The sequence below is a fragment of the Taudactylus pleione genome, unplaced genomic scaffold (assembly GCF_031769625.1).
Source record: "Taudactylus pleione unplaced genomic scaffold, aTauple2 ptg000230l, whole genome shotgun sequence".
Classification (NCBI taxonomy): Eukaryota; Metazoa; Chordata; class Amphibia; order Anura; family Myobatrachidae; genus Taudactylus; species Taudactylus pleione.
In genome coordinates this window covers 9,403,915-9,416,206 of record NW_028284632.1, presented here as the reverse complement: position 1 = coordinate 9,416,206, position 12,292 = coordinate 9,403,915, and the positions used below count along the sequence as shown (strand labels likewise).

Below are 12,292 nucleotides of genomic sequence, written 5' to 3'. Positions count from 1 at the left end.
TAAGCCGGGTGACAGCGGTATCGGAATTGCAAGTGGTGTTATTATTTGGGGATGTGATGGGTGACGGTAGCGTGAAACTGTGTAATAATACTGGTACTGATAGGCGGCAATGTGAGGATGCCGGCGGTGTCAGTGGTGGGTTCCCTCGCTATTGGTGATGGTGACTATATTATTCTGTATTACAAGGGCGCCCTCTGGTGATAGGTGTAAGTGACAACACGCTGTTACTGCACACACATTACACTGCTTCCCCTTTATGCATTGCTACTTTATGTAGATTATTTCTGCTAGTGTCACAGCTGTTATTGGGGAAGTTCCTGGGCATTTCTGTATGGTTGCTGCTATTTCCAAGTTGGAGAGATGCCCTGTGTGACGTCACAACCACGTGACCGCTGCGGAAGGGCCGGACTGCTCCAGTGCTCCCATCCACGTGGGCATAGAGGGGGAATATATTTTTGTGGTGAGCAAAGCCTTTTCTGAGCCTTGCCCCTACCCCTTTGGTCGCAGGTCATGTTGGCGTGACGTCAGAGGTCCTTTATAGCACCCACTTCTAGACTTCTTGGTAGTGTCTAGATTCCCTTCGCGGACAGGACCCTGACGTCATTCCCTACCCTCCATGTGGGCATAGAGGGGGAATATAATCTTGTGGAGAGCGTAGCGAGCCCCCAAACCGTTGGCGAGCGGACAAGTTTCTCCTTTAGGTGGCCTTATGGGCATAGAACCGCCCTCACTCGCGTCACTTCCAGGTTCCTAGCGTGAAGGGGAAATAAGCTCTGCCGCTTCTTTTTTAGGTGGCCTTTATGGGCATGGAACTGCACTTCTGAATTTCAGGGAGCTCTTCTGGTCTCCCGAGGGTGTAGGCCAATCTCCCGCATCTCTGGGGAAATGGGTGTTCTGGGGGCTTAATGACATGATTCATAGAATACTGCATTATTGCAGCTACTCCTTCTGCACCTCTGCTTCTGTCATTTCCCGGGGGGCTTGGTAATTTTCTTTTTATATGATCATATATTTTAATTACACTTCCAAGCTGATTTCATGATACACAAATATGCTTTGGCGCTGGTTGGCATTCACTGTCTTGGAACTGCAACTGCATGCTATTATATTTATTAACCTTTATTGATATAGTGCCAGTAGACTGTGTAGTGCTTTACCTAAATGTCACCCCTTAAAGTTGCTATCGCTTGGTTCTAGAAGGGAGCATTGCTTGGTGACATAATTGTGCAGGGAATGTGGTGATGTCATTAGGCCATACCCCTTATACAAAATTCATGCATTTTTACAATCCAGGAAATATGTAATGTTAGAGCTTTGTGCTCTATCTTCCCCATCCTGTCTGCCACAGACCTTCGTTTTAAAGAAGGGAGTCCCCTCTTTCAAATGATTTGAGAAGATAGGGCCTGATTCAGAGCCGGATGCTCTGACCAGAGCGCTTGCTCTGAATCAGGGCCCTCCTCCATGAAAATGGGGCGTCCTCCTGGACGCTCGTATAGCTGTGGGTGACCACCCACAGCTATAGCGAGCGTCCATGATGATGGTCGCGATGGTCAAGACCATCGCGACCATCGGGCTTGCGATGGAGACCCTGCGGTAGGGTCTCGCTGCCGCAAGCCCTGGAGTGATTTTGGCTCTATCAGAGCCAAAATCACTCCCACTGACAGCACGCCCCCTTTGGTGCGAGACCCGGAGCGACAGCTTGGCTGTCGCAGTCCGCATCTCGCGTATGCGCACGACGGAGCTCCCGCCGTCGTGCGCATGCGCAGTGGGGCAAGATCGACCCGTTTGCGAGCGTCCTTTGCTCGCGAACGGGTCTGAATGACCCCCATAGTCTTTGGTGGTCATGGTTTGGAGGTATGGACGTCAGAAGTCCGGCATCGAATGATTATACTGTGCGCAGAAGCAGTTGGAGCCTTGCACATATAAGCTGAGCATCAAACACCACTTCCGGGTGTCCGCAGCTAAATTCAAACAGTGAGCCATCGGCTGGGCATCGGAAAGCAGCATCCGTTGGCTGGCAACCATTTCAAACCTGGTATTCGATGGAGACATTGATGGTTGCTAACTATCAGTTTTCGATGTCCATCCCTAGTCGTGTGTAATTATTGGAAAACACACCCGCACTGTTGAAATTATTATGAAGTCCAAGGATGGTAAATGCGCTGTTGCGTACGGCATTGCTGGTATCAGAAATAGAGAGGGAAAACTGTGGGCATTCCTGGGTGGTGACTGGGAGGTGGCTTGAAGTGAGTGCAAAATAATACGTCTCATGGGCGTGTTATGGGAGTGTCAGTGACAGCGGCTGCGTTCTCAGACGCAGAGCTGCAGCCACAGAGGCCATGGTCACACGGAGAGTGTTGAGTGACAGCTCGTCCTCTTTGGTGGGCGGGCCAGGGGGGGGGCTGCCCAAACGGAGGCGTTCCATGTGAACGCTTCCGTTTGGGGGCGGCCCCACTGACATCACGAGTGATGTCAGTGGAGAGATTCCGGCTCTGTTAGAGCCGAAATCTCTCTGGGGCTTGCGGGCACGAGACCCTACCCCAAGGGTCTCGTCGCAAGCCCGATGGTCGCGATGGTCTTGACCATCGCGACCATCAACCTGGCCGCTCGCTATAGCTGTGGGTGGTCACCCACAGCTATGCGAGTGGCCAGAAGGCCGCACAAAAAAAAAACAAAACGCCCTGATTCAGAGCGAGCGCTCTTTCAGAGCGTCCGGCTCTGAATCAGGGCCTCTGTACTCAGGACCCCAAACAGTGAGTGTTTTCCAGGTCTCCTCACAAAATTACAAGTGAAATAATTAGTTTCACCTGTGGATCTTTCAAAATGTATCAGTGAGTAATGAATACACCTGTGCACCTGCTTGGGGGACCTGGAAAATGTGACCTGTGTGGGGTCCAGAGGACCGAGTTTGAGAACCCCTGGTCTAGTGTGTACGCACCTTAAGATTCTGTCCAATCTGGTCATATAAGGGGGAGCAAAAGACTATAGACTTTTGTTCCCAAATGCTGGAAAACAGACAAAAATGGTTAAGACAAATTGTTTAAATCTGTTTTTGTTTTAAACAATTTGACCAACGACCATTTATTTCCTATATGACAGGCGCATGACATTTTTAAACAGCAAATATTAGAACTTGTTTGGTGGGACAAGATATGACCATGGTGTGTTAGAGGTGAAGTGTGTAATCAGGTAGCTCTACAAATGGGACTGAAAGTTAGTCCGATTCTGAGGTGCTTGTTAAGATTAGTCTCCACCTAGATGCCTACTATAACTGCATCTGGAAAAAAAATCACGCACAGTAGTCAGTATTGTTCATTAAAGCAAGGGCTAGCCAATGCACTGAAACAAAAAATGATTATCGGCAGTGCAGATCATTCTTATTGATGCCAATAGATATACATCTTCCCTGACGTAGATTTGATGGCTTGGCTACTGAAGACTTAGGGGGAAATGTATACACCTTAGAGAGCAACCAATCGTCTCCTTACTATTATTTTATAGCCTGTGCTAGAGGAATGATAGCTAGAAGTGGATTGGTTGCCATGGGCAATTTCTCCACTTTTTCTTTCTCTCAAAGGTTTGATACATCTCCCATTTCTTAAACTGCTCATTGTGGTGTTTGGCTAGTAAGAGCCGTATCAGACCATTCTCCTCACTGCAGGACATGCTGTAAGATCTGGAAGGGCAGAAGACAGCACTACATACGTCTCATAGACCGACAAAGCCATTTGGATTAGAGTATGGCTCTTCGTGCTGCTCTGAGATGTTTTATGGGCTCTGGGCTCACACGCAGACGTCCAGGATTCAGAACATTGTGTGTGACGCACAGGAGAGACGCTACAAGTGCCCCCACAAGTCACCAGGAGCACAAGACCCAAGGTAACTCATTTGTTTCTGTTCCTGCCCAAACCTTAATACTGGATCATTTATCATTTGTGTAAAAGGGAGTTTCCCATTGTTGCAAATATTTAAATGGCAGAATTTGTTATAACTGAAGAGGGAACTTCCACGCATATTAAAATCTTGCACTGCCTATTGGGCCTGATAGAGAGATTTACGCTAATGCCGGCGCAGCTGCCAATTTGTGCGGAGCGGGCCTGTGAAAATATGCAAATGTCGCCGGGATTTGTATTGAGACGCTCACCGGCGGCTTCACAAATCCAAGCGACTGCGTACAAACACAGTATCGGTAGCTGATCAGTCGCTAATCGGTCTCCTGACCAACCCTATGGTCTTGCATAATGGCTGCTGGAACTGAGACGCTGGAACCATGTTCACTGCGTACTGGATCAGAGTCGCAGGGAGAGGCATGCTCTGAAAACAGTTGCGACGTCTGCATTTGACTCGCCATCTCCCCGCTGCCTCCCACAATTGGTCCCTGCCTGTCAATCACTTTGTGAATAGATCCTCTCTGCAAGCAAAATTGGTATTGGAACTTGACGCATGTGCGGATTACCGATAATCGCTCAAATGCGTACACATAGTCATTGCTTCCATTTCTGAATCTGGCACATTATACTAATTTTTTATTTAAATAAATGTGTTTATCAGCCTTAAATAACATCTGTAACACTATTACCCTGGTCCTGGAGTAATTGTAGACTGTGCTTCCTTTAGCTAGCCCATGTTTACTAAATCTATTGTTCACAAAAGGACCCTCTGCGTCTTCTCACTGTGCTGATGTGTCAGGAAGAACCCTGCACAGCTGTCTGTCATTTCATCTATCATACTGGCATTGACTGGCAATGACTGGCAATGTACTAATGTTACAGAAATGTTTCTGTTCTCTTGTAGATTTGAGTAGCTTTGCTTTGCGGTCACACACATGTGGGGAATTGTGTTTAGCTCACGTGGGGCAGGAGGTGACGTTGTGCGGTTGGCTCCAGTATCGGAGGTGAGTGCTGAACCTTTCATTGTATGCAGATTATATGACATGGGGTGTTTTGGTTTGTTTAGAAACTCAGCTAGCATTAGACCGACCAACCTACAATGCCGCGGTGCAGATCAGTACGTCTGCATAATACAAGCCGTGCTTATAAGACATTGACAAATTGCACAGGGCTACACATAGGTAAAACTTACATGACTTCACCTCTGTAGACAGATCTTGTTTGTTCTATAAATAAAACGTCCAGGTTTAGTCTTTCCCATTTTTTATAAAGACTTTCTGGTGCTTGTAGTGATCTATTTCTGGTTAAATCTACATTGAAACGTTGCCACAGTATCTTGGGTAAATCATTTGTAACTAAGGCCCGTATTCAATTAGACGCAAAAAATACTTTCCGCCGCATTCGCCTGTTTAAGATGCGAACTCGCGGCACGCGCGTCCCCGCGATTCGCCCTATTCAATTGCAGAACAGGTGAAAACGCAAATAGGCGAATGCAGAACAGGCGGAAAGTACTGAATAGATTGGGGGAATCAGTCTGTACCCCAAAATAAGACGCTCTGACACTGGAGATCATTACAGATGTGTACTATTAGCCTTAATAAACGTACTTTGTGTCCTTAATTAGTGTTAAAAGCTTTCTAGAAGCATATTTGTAAAAGTGGTGAAGAATGATAGAAAACAGTATTTTTTGGTGACAATAAATAGTCCTGTCAAATTTGGGGTACTTGAAAATGGGGCATATTTTTGTGTCGCTAAAGCGCACGTTAAAAAAAAAATTTGAAAAATCCATCTGCTGTATGCCCCTGCAATCCTAAATACACCAGCCCCACAAGAAACCTATTCCGCTACTTTTTATCCTTGTCCCCCAACTTTTGTCATTTTTGCTTCAAAAATTACGTCTTTTTTGGGGTGTTCTGAAGTAATTTTTTTATTTTTTGGGGCTGATTTGTCCTTTTGGGGGGGAAGGGGTGGTATCCAAAGGGCTCTGAATCAATTCCCCACATTTGCACCCCATAATAGAGATTTTGCACTTTTTCCGCCTGCCATTCATTGGAGAAACTTTTCCGCCTGTTTTCAGTGCATTGAGCTCCGCTTGGCGAAAACGTCCTGGAATTGAATTTGGAGATAAGACGCAAAGAGCGGCAATGGGCAAAACTTTTTCGTCTTTTCGCGTCTAATTGAATCCGGCCCTAATATGGCAAAGGATTCATTCTGATCGCTGACCATCAGCTGATATGTTGGCTGCCTTGATGAGACACGTTATTGAAGGTGACTCGTCTTGCAGATGATGCTTGCTGTTTGTCATCCGTGTTTTGAATTTTCTTCCCTTCAAAACAGCTGAATCCCCAGTTTTGCATTACATTTCCCATTCTTTGCCTATATCTGGCCACACGCACAGGGTTGCTGGGCAGTTGGCCCAGCATTGTGTCCACAAAGTGTTCAATTGGGTTATAATTTGGCATCTTAGTAAGTATGACGTTAGTGAGTGCTTCTGACTGATTTAGCCCCTATGTGACCATCATGACTTTGCCTTTGGTTAGGAGACTTTTGCACCTCTGAAATGGTAACTGATTGTAATAAGTACACTTACTATAGAATTCCAGTATGCAGCAATTTGGCCATTTTGAGTGAGTTAATCAGGACATGGGGTCATTCCATGTCAAGTGGACCAATTGTGAATATCGTCCCCACCTGCTGATTGTACACTGAGGAATTGGTGACTGGTGCACACACCCTCACTTAGAGGGCCATAGTTTTGCTAATATTGCATATTTTGAATTAAAATGTTTCCAAAGTCAGTCTGACATGTATGCATACTTACCGACATTTGAAATGTGCTCTTTGGGAGAAGCCGGGAGAGTAGATGCAGGTGGGCATTGATGGGGGCTGGGCCTGACTATCGCATCATTATCCCCCTCGAGACAAAATGCAGCAAATCGCTCACATTTGAATAGGGGGCGGTGCCAAATGACGCAATTATCATAGAATTGCGCCATTAAGCCCCGCCTCTCCCAACAGACTGCGGATTCCCGGTAAGATTTTCCCCGCTCTGCCCACTTCCTGGGGGCTACCCAAAAATTTGTGAGCTTACCACAGGTTCCAGGAGAGTAGGCATGTGTACATATATGCCAACCTACATGAAAAATGTGATCAAAATTGGAAATAGTCAGATGAGGACTCCTGGTCCACTTGGCATGAAATGACCCCACGTCTATCTGTGTGCCTCAGCTTGAATATATTGTTATACTGTTTTGTTTTTTTAGGGGAAAATTGTGTCCTACTTAATTAGAGTTTCCAATCTTTTATACAGACATGATAAGTTTCTAGTACTGCGAGATTTTGATGGGCTTACCCAGATTATTCTTCCTCCAGATGAGGTATGTTGTGACTTTATCTTCTGTTAGACAGGTCTGGGGGAATTTATCCATAGATTAAATAGCCTAAGATGAAACATTTGTGTCCTTATTAGACTGTATGTATGAATTTTTAATTCATTTAGCGATTAGTTTGACTAGGTGCATTAGTTTGGTTATATACTTTCTGAGATGTGGGCACACAGGAAAAGTCTGAGCTAAACACTCATTGCTGTAAACAGTCTGATGCTCTGGATACAGGCTATAGTCCTGACCACTTAATATTTATTACCAGTTATTTATATTGCGCACACATATTCCGCAGCGCTTTACAGAGCATATCTTACCATTCACATCTGTCCCTGCCCCAGTGGAGCTTATAATCTATGGGCCTGATTCAGACCCACTCGCGAGCGGCTGTCCGCTCGCAAGTGGGTCGATGGTCTGCACTGCGCATGCGCACGACGGAGGGAGCTCCGTCGTGCGCATGCGCGAGACGCGTCGAGCGAAGGACTTTCCTTCGCTCGTTGTGTCTGATCAAAGGGGGCGTGCTGTCGATGTTGATTGACAGCACTCCCCCTTTGGTGGGCGTGCCGGGGGCGTGCCTCCCAGACGGGGGCGTTCCCAAGGGAACGCCTACCGTCAGAAGCCGGCCCCACTGACATCACTAGTGATGTCAGTGGGAGTGATTTTGGCTCTGATAGAGACAAAATCACTCTGGGCCTTGCGGTTGAGAAACTCAACCGCAGGCTTCGGCTCGCAGTTGCGATGGTCGCGATGGTCAAGACCATCGCGACCATCATCCTGCACGCTCTTATATGCTGTGGGTGGTGACCCACAGCTATACGATCGTCCAGGAGGACGCTCCATAATTATGGAGGTGGGCCCTGATTCAGAGCGAGCGCTCTGAATCAGGGCCTATATTCCCTACCACATGCTCACAAACATACACACTATGGTCAGTTTTGAGGGAAGCCAATTAACCTACCAGTATATTTTTGGAGTGTGGGAGGAAACCGGAGTACCCGGAGGAAACCCACGCAAGCACAGGGAGAATATACAAACTCCACACAGTTAGGTCTGTAGTGGGAATATGCACATGTCTGTGTTTCCAGTGTAGATTAATGTATATAAAATTTGCACAGGATGACTATTTGTATATTGTATATGACTGTCCTCTGTTATGTGCATTATGGAGGTATATATGAATGGCTATCCTCTGTTATGTGCACTATGGAGGTATATATGAATGGCTGCCCTCTGTTATGTGCACTATGGAGTTATATATGAATGGCTATCCTCTGTTATGTGCATTATGGAGGTATATATGAATGGCTGTCCTCTGTTATGTGCATTATGGAGGTATACATGAGGTATATATGAATGGCTATCCTCTGTTATGTGCACTATGGATGTATATATGAATGGCTATCCTCTGTTATGTGCACTATGGAGGTATATATGAATTTCTGTCCTCTGTTATGTGCATTATGGAGGTATACATGAGGTATATATGAATGGCTATCCTCTGTTATGTGCACTATGGAGGTATATATGAATGGCTATCCTCTGTTATGTGCATTATGGAGGTATACATGAGGTATATATGAATGGCTATCCTCTGTTATGTGCACTATGTATGTATATATGAATTTCTGTCCTCTGTTATGTGCATTATGGAGGTATACAGGAGGTATATATGAATGGCTATCCTCTGTTATGTACACTATGGAGGTATATATGAATGGCTGTCCTCTGTTATGTGCACTATGGAGTTATATATGAATGGCTGTCCTCTGTTATGTGCACTATGGAGGTATATATGAATGGCTATCCTCTGTTATGTGCACTATGGAGGTATATATGAATGGCTATCCTCTGTTACGTCCATTATGGAGGTATACATGAGGTATATATGAATGGCTATCCTCTGTTATGTGCACTATGTATGTATATATGAATTTCTGTCCTCTGTTATGTGCATTATGGAGGTATACAGGAGGTATATATGAATGGCTATCCTCTGTTATGTGCACTATGGAGGTATATATGAATGGCTATCCTCTGTTATGTGCACTATGAATGTATATATGAATGGCTATCCTCTGTTATGTACACTATGGAGGTATATATGAATGGCTATCCTCTGTTATGTGCGTTATGGAGGTATATATGAATGGCTATCCTCTGTTATGTGCATAATGGAGGTATATATGAATGGCTATCCTCTGTTATGTGCATAATGGAGGTATATATGAATGGCTATCCTCTGTTATGTGCATTATGGAGGTATATATGAATGGCTATCCTCTGTTATGTGCGCTATGGATGTATATATGAATGGCTATCCTCTGTAATGTGCACTATGGAGGTATATATGAATGGCTATCCTCTGTTATGTGCACTATGAATGTATATATGAATGGCTATCCTCTGTTATGTACACTATGGAGGTATATATGAATGGCTATCCTCTGTTATGTGCGTTATGGAGGTATATATGAATGGCTATCCTCTTATGTGCATAATGGAGGTATATATGAATGGCTATCCTCTGTTATGTGCATAATGGAGGTATATATGAATGGCTATCCTCTGTTATGTGCATTATGGAGGTATATATGAATGGCTATCCTCTGTTATGTGCGCTATGGATGTATATATGAATGGCTATCCTCTGTAATGTGCACTATGGAGGTATATATGAATGGCTATCCTCTGTTATGTGCACTATGGAGGTATATATGAATGGCTATCCTCTGTTATGTGCATTATGGAGGTATACATGAGGTATATATGAATGGCTATCCTCTGTTATGTGCACTATGTATGTATATATGAATTTCTGTCCTCTGTTATGTGCATTATGGAGGTATACAGGAGGTATATATGAATGGCTATCCTCTGTTATGTGCACTATGGAGGTATATATGAATGGCTATCCTCTGTTATGTGCACTATGAATGTATATATGAATGGCTATCCTCTGTTATGTACACTATGGAGGTATATATGAATGGCTATCCTCTGTTATGTGCGTTATGGAGGTATATATGAATGGCTATCCTCTTATGTGCATAATGGAGGTATATATGAATGGCTATCCTCTTATGTGCATAATGGAGGTATATATGAATGGCTATCCTCTGTTATGTGCATTATGGAGGTATATATGAATGGCTATCCTCTGTTATGTGCGCTATGGATGTATATATGAATGGCTATCCTCTGTTATGTGCGCTATGGATGTATATATGAATGACTATCCTCTGTTATGTGCGCTATGGATGTATATATGAATGACTATCCTCTGTTATGTGCGCTATGGATGTATATATGAATGGCTATCCTCTGTAATGTGCGCTATGGAGGTATATATGAATGGCTATCCTCTGTTATGTGCACTATGGAGGTATATATGAATGGCTATCCTCTGTTATGTGCATTATGGAGGTATACATGAGGTATATATGAATGGCTATCCTCTGTAATGTGCGCTATGGAGGTATATATGAATGGCTATCCTCTGTTATGTGCATTATGGAGGTATACATGAGGTATATATGAATGGCTATCCTCTGTAATGTGCGCTATGGAGGTATATATGAATGGCTATCCTCTGTTATGTGCACTATGGAGGTATATATGAATGGCTATCCTCTGTTATGTGCATTATGGAGGTATACATGAGGTATATATGAATGGCTATCCTCTGTTATGTGCACTATGGAGGTATATATGAATGGCTATCCTCTGTTATATGCACTATGGATGTATATATGAATGGCTATCCACTGTTATGTGCGCTATGGAGGTATATATGAATGGCTATCCTCTGTTATGTGCACTATGGAGGTATATATGAATGGCTATCCTCTGTTATGTGCATTATGGAGGTATATATGAGGTATATATGAATGGCTATCCTCTGTTATGTGCACTATGGAGGTATATATGAATGGCTAGCCTCTGTTATGTGCACTATGGAGGTATATATGAATGGCTAGCCTCTGTTATGTGCACTATGGAGGTATATATGAATGGCTAGCCTCTGTTATGTGCACTATGAATGTATATATGAATGGCTATCCTCCTGTTATGTGCATTATGGAGGTATACATGAGGTATATATGAATGGCTATCCTCTGTTATGTGCATTATGGAGGTATACATGAGGTATATATGAATGGCTGTCCTCTGTTACGTCCATTATGGAGGTATACATGAGGTATATATGAATGGCTATCCTCTGTTATGTGCACTATGTATGTATATATGAATTTCTGTCCTCTGTTATGTGCATTATGGAGGTATACAGGAGGTATATATGAATGGCTATCCTCTGTTATGTGCACTATGGAGGTATATATGAATGGCTATCCTCTGTTATGTGCACTATGAATGTATATATGAATGGCTATCCTCTGTTATGTACACTATGGAGGTATATATGAATGGCTATCCTCTGTTATGTGCGTTATGGAGGTATATATGAATGGCTATCCTCTTATGTGCATAATGGAGGTATATATGAATGGCTATCCTCTTATGTGCATAATGGAGGTATATATGAATGGCTATCCTCTGTTATGTGCATTATGGAGGTATATATGAATGGCTATCCTCTGTTATGTGCGCTATGGATGTATATATGAATGGCTATCCTCTGTTATGTGCGCTATGGATGTATATATGAATGACTATCCTCTGTTATGTGCGCTATGGATGTATATATGAATGGCTATCCTCTGTAATGTGCGCTATGGAGGTATATATGAATGGCTATCCTCTGTTATGTGCACTATGGAGGTATATATGAATGGCTATCCTCTGTTATGTGCATTATGGAGGTATACATGAGGTATATATGAATGGCTATCCTCTGTAATGTGCGCTATGGAGGTATATATGAATGGCTATCCTCTGTTATGTGCATTATGGAGGTATACATGAGGTATATATGAATGGCTATCCTCTGTAATGTGCGCTATGGAGGTATATATGAATGGCTATCCTCTGTTATGTGCACTATGGAGGTATATATGAATG

General features: G+C 43.8%; 1 protein-coding gene across 3 annotated transcripts in view; it reads left to right on the top strand.

Annotated features, from left to right (window-relative positions):
• The window catches only part of DARS2 (aspartyl-tRNA synthetase 2, mitochondrial), a 73,178-nt gene that overhangs the window by 89 nt on the left and 60,797 nt on the right, over positions 1–12,292 (top strand). Inside the window, exons 1-4 of one of the 3 annotated variants that reach the window (XM_088479339.1) lie at positions 14–135; positions 3,662–3,879; positions 4,795–4,894; positions 7,201–7,267. In XM_088479339.1, coding sequence (XP_088335465.1) covers positions 3,741–3,879; positions 4,795–4,894; positions 7,201–7,267 — 306 coding nt within the window. In that variant the 5' untranslated portion in view covers positions 14–135; positions 3,662–3,740. Of the gene's footprint in view, positions 1–13; positions 136–374; positions 461–3,661; positions 3,880–4,794; positions 4,895–7,200; positions 7,268–12,292 lie in introns of those variants that run through there. The other 2 variants (XM_088479340.1, XM_088479338.1) reach the window with 2 other exon arrangements.